We start from the raw sequence: 13,204 nt of genomic DNA, 5'->3' as shown, positions 1-13,204 counted from the left end.
GGGAACATTCGAGTCTGAGGATGATTGTGTCTCTGAGGGTGTGTTGAGCATCTGAGAATGTGACTGTCTCTAAATGTGGGTCTGCAGGTGTGTTGCTGAGATGGTGTGTGTGTGTATTTGTGGGTGTGAGTGGAGCATGCCCTTGTGGATTCCTGGGGGTATGCTTGTGCCCAAGGCACATGGATATTTGTGTTTGTTTGAAAGTATGTCTGTGGGTGTGTTGAGTGTGTGTGAAGTATGTCCAGCATATCTGGGTGTTTGTTCCTAGGTGTGTGTCTCCACGTCTGGGTGTGAGTCTGTGTTCTTGAAAGGGGTGTGTCTGAAAGTGTTTATATCCTGTGAGCTCAACTGTATACTTATAAATGTGTTGGACATCAGAGTTGTGACTGTGTGATGTGTGTTTGTGTGTGTGTGTTGGTGTGGAAGGTGTGTCTCAGAGTGTTTGTGCGTCTGTGAATGTGTAGAGTGTCTGGGTGTGGGTCTTTGTCTCTGGGTGTGTCCGTGGAGGGTGTGCGTGCCTCCCTGCCCGTCCCTGGCAGCCCCTGCTGGATCCTGGCTTAGGCCCGTGGGCACTGATGCCCCTTTAACACCCCCCCACCCCCGGCACCACCTGACGTCGCATGCAGCCTGCCAGTGCTGCAGTGAGCACGCACACGCACACACAGGCGCGGACACGGAGCCCAGAGCCTCCGAAGCCACCTCCCGGGACCCTCGCCCTGCCCCCTCATGGGCAGGGGTCCCAGGCCACCTCCAGCCGCTGCCGCGGGGGGGCCCACCAGGGCCGGGGGCTGGCAGACCATGTAACCAGGGCTGCTGTCGGGAGCGCGGAGGGGAGGGGAGCCCCCAGCCCTGCTGGGCCGGCCCAGGCCCCTCCGCGGCTCCCCCTTGCACTGCCCACCTGCCCAGAACCCCCCCACCCCCACCCACAGTGGCTGTTAACCCCGGGACTCCCCAAGCCCAGCCTCTCTGTGCGGCAGCCCCGAGCGGGGCTAAGATTCCAAGATGCCCTTGGTGGATTTCTTCTGTGAGACCTGCTCCAAGCCGTGGCTGGTGGGCTGGTGGGACCAGGTAGGGGAACTCGGGGTGGAGGATGGGCAGGAGACTGGGCCCTGGCCCTCCCACTCTGGATCCTCCAGCCCCCGGTCTGGGCTGGTGTGTGCAGCTGTGCACGTGTGTGGCCTGGACATGAAACCTTGTGACTGTCTGTGTGTGTGGCCCAGGGCTGGGCGGGGATAGTGGATGGCTGGGGATGTGGGTCTCTTGCTGGGTGTGACTGTCAGTACTCGCCGGTGTGTGTGTCTGCAGTGGTGTGGGGCTGTCTGACCATATGCTGATTTGCCTGGGTCATGATGTGGCCCTCTCTGAGATCAGTCATATGGCTCTGATTGTGGTGGTGTGTGTTGGGACATGTTGTGAGCGCAGGGCTGTGTGATTTTTCTGGGGCATGTGACCCCAAGTGTCAGTGACTGCCTTATTGTCTGTGCCCTTTGATTTACGTGTCTGTGGCTGTGTGGAACTGTGTAAGATGGTAGTCTGTGACTCTGTGTGTTGTTGTGTGACTTTGTGGGTCCATCTTATGTGTGGTTGTGTATCTTTCGGTGCAACTGGGGTCTCTGGCAGCACTGGGAGGAGTAAGTGCCCCATCCTGGTGTGGGCTGTGTGAGCTCACCCTTCCTGTCCAGTGTCCCTCCTGCCTTTCTGGACAGAGTCTGCTCCTGCTTTGGGGGTGCTCTGGTGGAGCTTGGGGGCGGGGAACCAATGCCCTTTCTCCTGCATGCACAATGTCACAGCAGACGCTTGTGTGAAGTGGCACGGGGGGACCAGGAGGGACCTCTAAGCCTGGCTCTGGGTATACTCCATTCGTCTGTGCATCCATCCAGCCCTCTGAGGTTGAGGGAGAGGGGGCTATGATGGGAACCCCTCTCCCCTGGGTGACCCAACAAGGTTTCCTCAGCTCACTATTCGCTCCTGCCCCTGCCAAACCTTCTCTTCACCCGGAACTTGCATGCTCTTCTGTAAAGGAAACACTGTATTCTCTCCTTCCAGACTGGGCGGTTGGGAGCTGGGGGCCAGGATGCCTTGGAAGTGGGGTCTCTATCTGGGAAGACTTGGGCCAGGGTAGCTCTGGGAAGGCAAGGGTTAAGGGGCCTGCCGCCTGCCCCCCTTTCCCCCAGCTCAGCAGCTGGTTGGAGGGGGAGTTGCTAAGGAGACTCCCATCACCATGGCGACGGGATTCTCCTGACACCCAATTGGTTCACTGGCAGGCAGGAGCCCCTCCCTTCCACAGGTGCCCCTCTGGCTCCTCCTTTGGGCCCTGGGGAGGAGGAAGTCTTGGGAGGGGTGCCCCCCCTTCCTCAAGAAGGAGGAGTATGCTAGCTGAGTCCTGACTTCTAAGCCTGGGGTCCCCCTCCAGACCTGGGAGGAGAGTAAAGGCTGACCCCTCCCCTCTAGCAGCTTGCTGAGGGCTCTGTTGGCTGAACAGCAAAGTAGGAGGGACTCATGGGGTCTTTAGAAGTTTCTTGGGAGGGGCTGACCTCCCCCACCCTCTGATGCCCTGTCTCCCCATCATTCCTTCCTTCTTGCCTCTTTCACTTTAGTTCAAGAGGATGTTAAACCGTGAACTTACACACCTGTCAGAGATGAGCAGGTCAGGAAACCAGGTCTCTGAGTACATCTCCACCACATTCCTGGGTGAGTGAGGGGCAGCACTTTGTGGGGAGGCTGTGTGCCAGGACTGGAGGGGGACTGCCCCAGACCACAGTCCTACGGCTGACATCTGCCCAAGGGACTCTGCCCCTTAATTCCTCAAAGATCAAGGTTACCATGCTCTAGATACTCTTGATGCCCCAACGCGCAGAGGGATGTCAACTTTTATAGAACCTCCACATAAAAATATCTCTCCAAGCAGAAAAGCCCCTCTACACTCAGTGGAACCTCAATGGAACTCTCAAATTCAGGACCTCAAGAAATCCACAAACTCAAATAGAACTCTTAAACTTTAAATGCTTCCAGGCTGAAAAGCCTTCCCCAATTCAGCAGAATGTCCAGACTCAGATTTCCCTCCCACAAACTCAAGAGAGACTCTTACACTCAGTAAGTTCTCATACTTGGGAGAACCGTTGAGATGCCTACACTCAGTAGGGTTCTCAAACTTTTTTTTTTTTTTTTTAGGGTTCTCAAACTTAAGAGAACTGCTGTCCTTAAGAGCCCAGAAAAGTCCCCCAAACTTTAAAAACCCTCCAGGCTGAACAGTCTCCCAAACTCAGTAGAATCCCCCACCTTGATATGACCCCCAAATTCAGTAGAGCCCTCCTCCAGACTTTCCCATACCCAACACAGTTATATGGAACACCTCAAATTCATTACAAACCTCAAGCTCGTGCGGAGCTCCAGCTCATCCTAATCTCTGAACCCAAGAGTCCAAGCTGAGACTATCCCCCACGGACTCAGGGTAATGTCATCCTCTCAGTTGATCACCAGAGGTTTCCAAATTCTAGAGACCAGCCCTGCTCCCGAGCTCAAGAGAAGGGTTCAGAGTTTCAAATGGTCCCGCCAGTGGGGGTGTGGCCATGGAGAGTTCTGAGATCCAGCCAATGGGAGCATGGCATGCAAATAACCCCTATTAGGCCTTCTTGGGGACTGGCAGGGCCCCAGGTCACAATGGGTGGCCCGGGCTGGGCTCTGGAAGCCCTTGAAAGCTCAGGAAGAGGGCTCCTGGGGCTGGCCCCCAGGCAGGCTGGTGGCAAAGGGGTGGGCTGGTGGGGGGAGTTCATGGAGCCAGAGACTACCCTTCCCTCCCTCCTCCCAGTGCTCTCCACCCCCACCAGCGCTCTTGGGCACCACGAGAGTGTCTCCCCTGCCCGACAAGTATCCCTGCCTACACAGAACAGGCAGCGACTCTCTCTAGCATCCCCACCCCGCTTCCTGGCTTCTCATGGCACCCCCCTGCCAAACCTGGCGATTCGACTGGGGCCAACCCATAGCTCCGGACCAGCTCCAGGGTCCCCACTCCAGCCCACCACCTCTCAGAAGAATTCATTCCTTCCTTCTGGCTTCCAGCCTATAAGTAACGCACAGCATGACCCAAAGGGGTCTGCCCTCCCCAGTGAGGCTTCCCAGGGCATTGGTGGGGAGCAGGGGAGGGGAAATGAGGGCCAGATGAGGGGGTCTCTGCGGGCTACTCATGCTTGCCTCTCCTCCATCTTCTGCAGACAAGCAGAACGAAGTGGAGATTCCATCACCCACAATGAAGGATCGAGAAAAGCAGCCAGCCCCACGTCAGAGACCCTCCCAGCAGCCCCCGCCCCCTGGGCCGCAGTTCCAGCCCATGTCTCAGATCACAGGGGTGAAGAAACTGATGCACAGCAGCAGCCTGAATGATTCCAGCATCCCCCGCTTTGGGGTGAAGACAGATCAAGAGGAGCTCCTGGCCCAAGTGAGTGGCGGCTCAGCAGGGGCTGCACTGGAGAGGGACAGGACAGCCCAAACCAGGGCTGGGCACTGGGTCAGTCTGAAATGAAGATTCAGGTATCCTGGTTTATGAGACTCTGAGGAGAGAGGAGAGTAGAGGAAGCAGGATGGGAAGGAGCTAAGTAATGAGACAGTGTCAGCTAGAGTCTGGCCTCAGCCAGAGCTCTGAATTTCTAGGAAAGAGTCAAGAGGGGTGAAGATCACCCAAGTGGGTAGGGGCTTGGCCCTGGGTCTTGTGACCTCTGGCCTCCAATTCCACCAGGAACTGGAGAACCTGAACAAGTGGGGCCTGAACATCTTCTGCGTCTCAGAATATGCTGGAGGCCGTTCACTCAGCTGCATCATGTACACGATATTTCAGGTAAGATGGGCTGAGTGGAGCAGGGCATGAGGGAGGGGGCAGGGTGGGGAGCAGAGAGCCAGCAGGAGTCACTGCCCCCCCCATACCTACCTACCCTCAGGAACGGGACCTGCTAAAGAAGTTCCGCATCCCAGTGGACACCATGGTGACTTATATGTTGACCCTGGAGGACCACTACCATCCCGATGTGGCTTACCACAACAGCTTGCACGCGGCCGATGTGCTGCAGTCTACCCATGTGCTGCTGGCAACACCCGCGCTAGATGTGAGCACGGCCTGGCCCCCGAGTACCTCCCCACTCCATCTCCCATGTCCTGTTTGTCTGTCTGGCCCCCCGAGTCTCCCCAACCCCATCTCCCATGTCCTGTTTGTCTGGCCCCCGAGTCTCCGCATCCCCATCTCCCATGTCCTGGTTGTCTATCTGGCCCCCTAGTCCCCCCAACCCCATCTCTCATCTTGTTTGTCTTTCTGGCCTTAGGTCTTTGACCTTCCATCCCTCTCGATCCTGTTCCTCTTTCTGATCCTTATTTCACTCTCCTGATCGCCCCTTGTGACACCCCCATCTCTCTCTTATCCTGTCTCTCAGACCCCTCCCTAATCTCTCTAACCCATCTCTCTCCGACCCCCACTCTCTGCCCCTAGGCTGTGTTCACGGACCTGGAGATTCTTGCCGCCCTCTTCGCGGCTGCCATTCATGATGTGGACCATCCTGGGGTCTCCAACCAGTTCCTCATCAACACCAGTGAGTGGCCCCCCCACGGGGGTGGGGCCTGCCGGGTTGGAGGCGGGGCCTGTGCTGCCCCACCCCACAAGGCGCCCGGTTGGCTCCTGCCCTCCCCTGACCCCCTGCCTGGGCCTGGGCTGCAGATTCAGAGCTGGCGCTCATGTACAACGATGAGTCGGTGCTGGAGAACCACCACCTGGCCGTGGGCTTCAAGCTGCTGCAGGAAGACAACTGTGACATCTTCCAGAACCTCAGCAAGCGCCAGCGGCAGAGCCTGCGCAAGATGGTCATCGACATGGTGGGCGGGGCCGGGGGAGGGGACCGGACAGGGCACGGGACAGGGAGTGATGCCTTTGAGGCTTGGGGAGCCGCTGGGTCTGAGTACAGAACTGGTTGCCCCAAGGAGAGGCATCCCTTGGTGGGGGAGGGGGGCTGTGGCGGCTGCGGATGGGTTGTGTAGAGTGAAAACTTGAGAGGCACAGGGCTTCGGCAGCCCCTGTGACGCCCCCAAACCCACAGGTGCTGGCCACGGACATGTCCAAACACATGACCCTCCTGGCAGACCTGAAGACCATGGTGGAGACCAAGAAAGTGACTAGCTCGGGGGTCCTCCTGCTGGACAACTACTCTGACCGTATCCAGGTGCTCGCCCACACACCATAGAAGGAGCCTAGGCCTCCTCTCTTCCTCTCTGCCCTTTGGGTCTGGGTGGCTTCCCTCCCTCAGTCTCTGGCTCCCCTGTTGCCCATCTTCCGGTCTCTTTCTTTTCTCTCTCCCTCCCATCTCTCCCTCACAACCACCATCTCCTGCCATCCCTCCTCATTTCTTCTTCCCTTCCTTCATTAACCCTTTCCTGTCTCCTCCTCCCCCAACGCAGCCTTCTTTCCTCTCCCCCTACCTTTCTGTCTCCTCTCTCCATTTCCCCTCCCTCTCTCCATATCCCCACTACCCCTTCTCACTCTCCCCATAAAGGGGGTGGTAAGGGAGCATGAGCCCCCACACTGGAATAGGGGCATGGCCTCTGAAGGCCCCCCACCTCATGCAGGTCCTTCGGAACATGGTGCACTGTGCAGACCTCAGCAACCCCACCAAGCCACTGGAGCTGTACCGCCAGTGGACTGACCGCATCATGGCCGAGTTCTTTCAGCAGGGTGACCGTGAACGTGAGCGGGGCATGGAGATCAGCCCCATGTGCGACAAGCACACAGCCTCGGTAGAGAAGTCTCAGGTACAGTTCTATAGCCCCTATGGAAGGCAGCAGGGTGGCCCTTCCCTGCCCATGCTGGCCAGGAGCTTCAAGGCCTAGAAGCTCCTCCTGCCCTGCCCCTCTACAAAGTCAAGTTTTTCCATTTGCTTTTTTCCTTTTCTATCTTGATGGGAAATTTGTAGCATGTTCTCTCCTACAGAACAAGCAAACTGTGGACTCACAACTTGGAGACCTGAGTCACACAGATCGAACTCATTTGTAGCCACCAAATAGCATTAATGATAATACTTACCCAGTTCTTAGTTACAGATCTTACGTCAATGCAGCCTCTCAGCTTCCCTGTAACCTGGTCACTGATCTTGTCCTTGATTTTTGGTAGTTGTTTTTGTTTTTGTTTTTAACATGTATTTATTTATTTGAGAGAGTTAGCACCAGTGGAGGGCTGGGCGGTAGGGGTGTTGGGGGGAGGGACAGAGGGAGAGGGAGAAGCAGACTCCCCACTGAGCAGGGAGCCCCATGAGGGGCTCAATCCTAGGACCCCGGGATCATGACCTGAGCCGAAGGCAGATGCTTATCTTTGATTTTTGGTGGATTTTGAAATGAGATGCAATGATTCGTCATCGTGTGCTATTTAACTTAACAAGAGGTACAGAAACACAATCTTGTTTGTAAAGTGTGAACGTGAAAGTTTCTCACCCTCCCTACTTCCGGTCTCTTCCCTGGTGAGACCTATTTTTCCCTGGTTCACTGCGCATGCCTTTCCAGACCAGCGTTTACCCAGTGTTGGTACTGTGGACGTTTGGGGCCTGCATCGTTCTCTGTCCCAGGGGCTGTCCTGTGTATGGTAGGGTGTAGAACAGCATCCCTGGTCTTCATCCTCCCCTTCCAGTTATAACAACCCAAAATATCTCTAGATGCTTCCAAGTATCCTCTGAGCACGCAAATCACCCCCATCCTCCAGTTCCTGGGAAAACCAATTTCATACATTTTATGATAGAGTTCTGTTTGTGCAACTTAATAGTAATAAGTTTTGCTTTTTTTTTAAAGACTTTTTATTTATTTATCAGAGACACAGAGAGAGACAGAGAGGGAGAGAGAGAGAGAGAGAGACAGACAGACAGACAGACAGACACAGGTAGAGGGAGAAGCAGGCTCTATGCTGGGACCCTGATGTGGGACTTGATCCCAGGTCTCCAGGATCACTCCTGGGCTGAAGGAAGCGCTAAACTGCTAAGCCATCAGGGCTGCCCTGCTTTTTTTTAAATATGAATTTTAGGGGATCCCTGCGTGGCTCCGCAGTTTAGCGCCTGCCTTTGGCCCAGGGCACGATCCTGGAGTCCCGGGATCAAGTCCCGCGTCGGGCTCCTGGCATGGAGCCTGCTTCTCCCTCTGCCTGTGTCTCTGCCTCTCTCTCTCTCTCTCTGTGTCTATGAATAAATAATAAATAAAATCTTTTAAAAAAATAAAATAAAATAAATATGAATTTTATCAACATATACTTATTTTTATGCAGCTTGCCTTTTTTCCAAGCAATGACTTGGAGATCTAAGTTTCTACACATAGATTTAGCTCATCCTTAAAAAAAAAAAAAAAAAAAGATTTATTTATTTATTTGAAAAAGAGAGAGAGCATGCACATGGAGGGAGGAGTACAGGAAGAGGGAGAAGCAGACTCCCCGCTGAGCAGGGAGCTTGATGCAGGGCTCAGTCCCAGGACCCTGAGATCAAGACCTGAGACAAAGGCAAGCACTTAACCTACTGAGCCACCCAGGAACCCCTAGCTCATTTTTTTTTTTTTTTTAGATTTTATTTACTTATTCATGAGAGATACACAGAGGCAGAGACATAGGCAGAGGGAGAAGCAGACTCCCTGCGGGGAGCCCGATGCAGCACTCGATCCCAGGACCCTGGGATCACACACTGAGCTGAAGTCTGGTGGTAGCAAGCACTCAATAAACGTTTGCTTTCTAAGTGTAACCATTCCCCCTAGCAATCTTCTTTATACTATTGTTACTTAAAAAGTTTTGTTTTCATAGATCACACAAAGATAAACGTCCCTCTTGCCTCTGGCCCAGTGATCACAAGTGCTAAATTTTTAAAAAAATATTTTATTTATTTACTCATGAGAGACACAGAGAGAGGCAGAGACACAGGCAGAGAGAGAAGCAGACTCCCTGTGGGGAGTCCGATGCGGGACTCAAACCCAGGACCCCGGGATCACCCCTTGAGCCGAAGGTAGATGCTCAACCACTGAGCCACCCAGGCATCCCCTAACTCACTCTTTTTGACTATTGTATGGTATTCTCACAGATATAGATAGGTAGTGGTTTCTGGGAAGACATGGTTTTTCTCCTCTGGCTGGACATTGAGGTGTTGAGGAGTTAAAATTCACAGTGACTCAAACAAGATAAGCCTTCATTTTTGTTCCCTCTTTTGTTTTTGTTTTTGTTTTGTTTTTTTTAATTTTTTTTGTTTTATTTATTTATGATAGGCACACAGTGAGAGAGAGAGAGGCAGAGACATAGGCAGAGGGAGAAGCAGGCTCCATACACTGGGAGCCCGACGTGGGATTCGATCCCGGGTCTCCAGGATCGCGCCCTGGGCCAAAGGCAGGCGCCAAACCGCTGCGCCACCCAGGGATCCCCCATTTTTGTTCCCTCTTATGTAAAAAAAGCCTAGAGAAAGAATTTAGCTCCCTTTGGCTCCATGAAATTGTCGGGTACCTAGGAGACTTCTATCATCCGAAGCGTGGGGCCTCTGTCCCCAGAGATCCGTCTCATGGTCACGGATGCTGTTGAAGCTGTAGCCATTCTGGCTATGTAGCAGGGAGGAAAGGTCTCTGCCAGCTGAGGCAGCACCCCTAACCTCTACTCCCACCCCAGCTCCCATCTTCCATCTACGTGTGGTCACATTGCCACCCTTTTTTTTTCAAAAGTGGCTGGGAAATGTAGTTTTCAGCTGTATGGGGGGAAGCATTGCCTCCACCAAGAAAAATCAAGATTCTGTTAACAAGGAGGAAAGGTAATATCACAGTGAGTTAACCAATACTTTGCCATGGAGTTAAATTTCTAGTTTTTCTTCATTGTAAAAAAATGTCATTATTAGTATCTGTGGGGTACCACAATTTTTTAAAACTAATTGCCAACCAACCAATATCTGAAGGTTTCCAGTATTTGTTTGCATCTCATGTGTAAAGTTTTTTGTTTTGTTTTTTTTTTCTTATCAGTGCAAGAGTTTTTCCAGGGTGGATCTGGAGAAGCAAGACTGCTAGGCTAAATGCTGTCAGCATCTTGCAAATTTTACTAGATCCCACAGCATGGCAGGACAATCTGCACCAGCGGACCACCAGTTTTTATCTTTGTTCCTTCTCTTCCAGGTGGGTTTCATCGACTATATTGTACACCCGCTGTGGGAGACGTGGGCTGACCTGGTCCATCCAGATGCACAGGAGATCCTGGACACATTGGAGGACAACCGGGACTGGTACTACAGTGCCATTCGGCAGAGCCCGTCACCACCGCCAGAAGAGGAGCCAAGAGGGCCAGGCCACCCACCCCCACCTGATAAGTTCCAATTTGAGCTGACACTGGAGGAGGAAGAGGAGGAGGAGGTGTCTACTGTGCCAGGTGCATTCGAAGTACAGGGATTGTCCATGGCTCAGGATCCATCCCCAGCCGAGGACCTGTTGGAGGCTGATGGCCAGGATATGCCCATGGAGGTGAAGGTAGAGGAACCGTGCTTCACACAGCAAGCAGACTCAGCAGATAGTGTGGCTGCAGGCAAGGACAAGGCCAGGTCCCCAGATGCATCCGTGGATGCTGTGGGCTGTGGCGGCCCCCTGGCCCTGTCTGTCAAGAGCCCCCCTCTGCCTGCTTTGAGGACCCTGCCCCCTCCAGAGGAAGCCCCGGGCCTCCCGGGCCTCCCCTCCATGGCGGCCGAGGTGGGGGCCCAAAAAGAGCAGGCTGCCAAGAGGGCGTGCAGTGCGTGCACGGGAACATCTGGCGAGGACCCCCCGCCCCCCCCAGCTCCTGGCGGGTGGGGATCAGCCGGAGGTCCTACCTGAGTCCCAGGCCCTACTCCCTGTTGCTCTCCCTGCCTCCCTCCACCACCATCACCCCCCGACCACCTCCTCCACTGCCTCAAAGACTCTTGGGCCTCCCAAGAAAAAAGAAAACAGAAAAGTGGGGTTTTTTCTCTTTTCTTTTTTTCCTCTTTCCCCCCACCCCCACCCATGGGGCCTCTTTTTGGAGGTGGGGGCTGGGGAACAAGGGGCGGAGGTCCCGGAAGGGATTTTATTTTTGGAATTTTAATTGTTACATTTTTAGAAAAAGAAAAAAAAAAAAAACCAGGATAAAACACAGCCACTGTAGACGCTCCTGTTCCCCCCACCGACTACATCCCTTGTGTCCCTCCCAGTGCGTCCCCCCTTCCCCAGGTCCCAGGCTCAGTCTTCCGGCCTCCTAGGGCTCCCTGCCTGGGCCCAAGCAGGCATCACGCCTCCCTCCGGGTTTTTCTTCTGAATTTTGGAGGGTCCCTGGAACTCGACCAGGAATAGCCATTCTGGGCGGGGTGCTCAGAGGGGGCTGTCACCGTGGGAGGCCCCAGCTCCAGCCCCTCTCTGGTTCACCGCCCACCCCACTCCCCCAAAGTCTTCCACCTCATTTTGCACAAACCTGGCAATACTAACTTGGGGGACAGGGGAAGCTGTGTGCTTTAAGATGTAGCAGAGGGGGGTGTTGGAGGGACGTTCACACCACCAACCTGGGGTCTGAGGTTTGAGGAGAGCCTGATCCCCCCCTTGGCTTGCCATCCCTTTCCCCTTCCACTTTGGGTTCTGTTTGAATTTTCTCCATTTTGGGGGGGTGGCTCTGAACCACACCCCTCCTTCCAGCTGCTTCTCCTCTTGTTTCTGCCTTAATGATGCCCATGGCTGTAGGAGAGGGGTTTGCAGTAGCTCCCACCTGCACGTTGTGTGGGGTGCGGCCAGGCCCAGAACCCCCCTCCTGGGCACCCCCCCCCTCCAGCATCCTCCTGACCCCCTTCATGACCCTTTGCCCTAGGAGGAAGCAATAACAGTGTACATGCACATCCCCTTTCTGGGCAGCCCTTCCCACCCTGGCACCAACCAAAGTCATTTCTCCTTCACCCCCACCTGGCCACACTACCCCACCACCCTTAGCTATTCCTGGAGCAATACAACAGACAGATGCAAGGCTACTCTTCTCCAAGCCATGGGGGACTGTTTGGAAGGAAAGACCCCCCCTCCCCTCCCCATCTTCCTCCTCTTTTATGCCCCCCCAGCCCAATTCTGCAGCTGGGCAAGGCAGGGCCTCTCTCTCATTCCCCCGCCCCCAATTCTGAGCACACGGTACTGTAGCCCCCAGCCGCCCCCAGCCTTCCATCTGTCTGTCCGTCCCCGTGGGATGTACCACTCCCCCCCCCCACGATGCTGTACAGGGTTCATTTTTGTAGCAAAAGTAGTTTCTGTCCCAGCCAGTGACTGGAGTGGGACTTCTTTGGGTTTTCTTTCTTTTCTCTCTCTCTCTTTTTTTTTTTTTTTGTACATATTGTATGGTTGGTTTGTAAATTATTCTACAGAGGCAAAAAGGGAAAATAAACTTGCCCTTCCCCAGCTGACCCAGTCAGGGGAAGGAGGGGTGGGGTCTCCCAGAGAAAGAGTACCCACTCCCACTGTATTATACAAACTGTACCATAGACCCCAAATGGGTGGATTCGGCGCTGCCGCTTGATGGGAAGTCGTGTCATTGTAGGGGGCGAGGGCTGAGCAGAGCCTGCCCCTTCCCCCTTACCCAGGTGTGACTGGCGAGATGGAACCCCACCCCCAATCAGGGCTCCTCTCCCCAGCGGGGGGCACGGGACCCCCCCCCCCCCCCCCCGTGCTGCTCTTGTGTTGTCCACTTTGAGGATCAATCAGTCGGTCCGTTGATCGATAATCAATCCTTTGATCTTGTCTCCAATTAAACCGAGGCTTTCACTGATCTTCCTGTCTTATGTGACTTCCTTTCCCACCCTGTTTTGGTGGGTGCACCTCTCCTGCGCTGTCTGCCTGGGGTGGGGATAAGGCAAAAGGAAGGCTCTGTCCCAATCCCACCCCAAGCAGACAGAACTTGAACGGAGTGCATTAAGTGTGGTGAGGGGCAGAGCCCCCCAGGCCTGGGCCAGGTGCTGCCTCAGGGACTCCAGGTGAGGTTCAAACCAGTCTTCAGAGGCCAACAGACCTAGGTAAACCCTACTTCCCCTACACAGCGTATCTGACATAACTCTTGGGTACTTCTGGAATCTCAGAGTCATTCCTGGAAACCTCAAGGGGGCCTGATTGATAATGCCTCCACCATCTGGCTGCCAGGCCGTGATAAAAGGTTCTCTGGTCAAATTCTGCCGTGCAGACATTAAACTTGATAAACTGGCACAAGAGAATTTAC

At 54.3% G+C, this 13,204-nt stretch overlaps 1 protein-coding gene across 4 annotated transcripts in view; it reads left to right on the top strand.

The window, feature by feature from the left end:
* The window catches only part of PDE4A (phosphodiesterase 4A), a 43,016-nt gene extending 29,812 nt beyond the window's left edge, over positions 1–13,204 (top strand). For 3 of the 4 annotated variants that reach the window (XM_055344595.1, XM_055344596.1, XM_055344597.1), the window contains exons 7-15: positions 2,598–2,691; positions 4,212–4,435; positions 4,733–4,831; positions 4,932–5,096; positions 5,474–5,573; positions 5,699–5,853; positions 6,075–6,197; positions 6,601–6,783; positions 10,138–13,204. In XM_055344595.1, the coding sequence (XP_055200570.1) occupies positions 2,598–2,691; positions 4,212–4,435; positions 4,733–4,831; positions 4,932–5,096; positions 5,474–5,573; positions 5,699–5,853; positions 6,075–6,197; positions 6,601–6,783; positions 10,138–10,824 (1,830 nt within the window). In that variant the 3' untranslated portion in view covers positions 10,825–13,204. The remainder of the gene's footprint in view (positions 1–2,597; positions 2,692–4,211; positions 4,436–4,732; positions 4,832–4,931; positions 5,097–5,473; positions 5,574–5,698; positions 5,854–6,074; positions 6,198–6,600; positions 6,784–10,137) is intronic. The other variant, XM_055344598.1, reaches the window with a different exon arrangement.

Source organism: Nyctereutes procyonoides, unplaced genomic scaffold (genome assembly GCF_905146905.1).
Source record: "Nyctereutes procyonoides isolate TBG_1078 unplaced genomic scaffold, NYPRO_anot_genome, whole genome shotgun sequence".
NCBI lineage: Eukaryota > Metazoa > Chordata > Mammalia > Carnivora > Canidae > Nyctereutes > Nyctereutes procyonoides.
The sequence above is the reverse complement of the archived record's forward strand: the minus strand, read 5'-3'. Positions and strand labels throughout refer to the sequence as shown.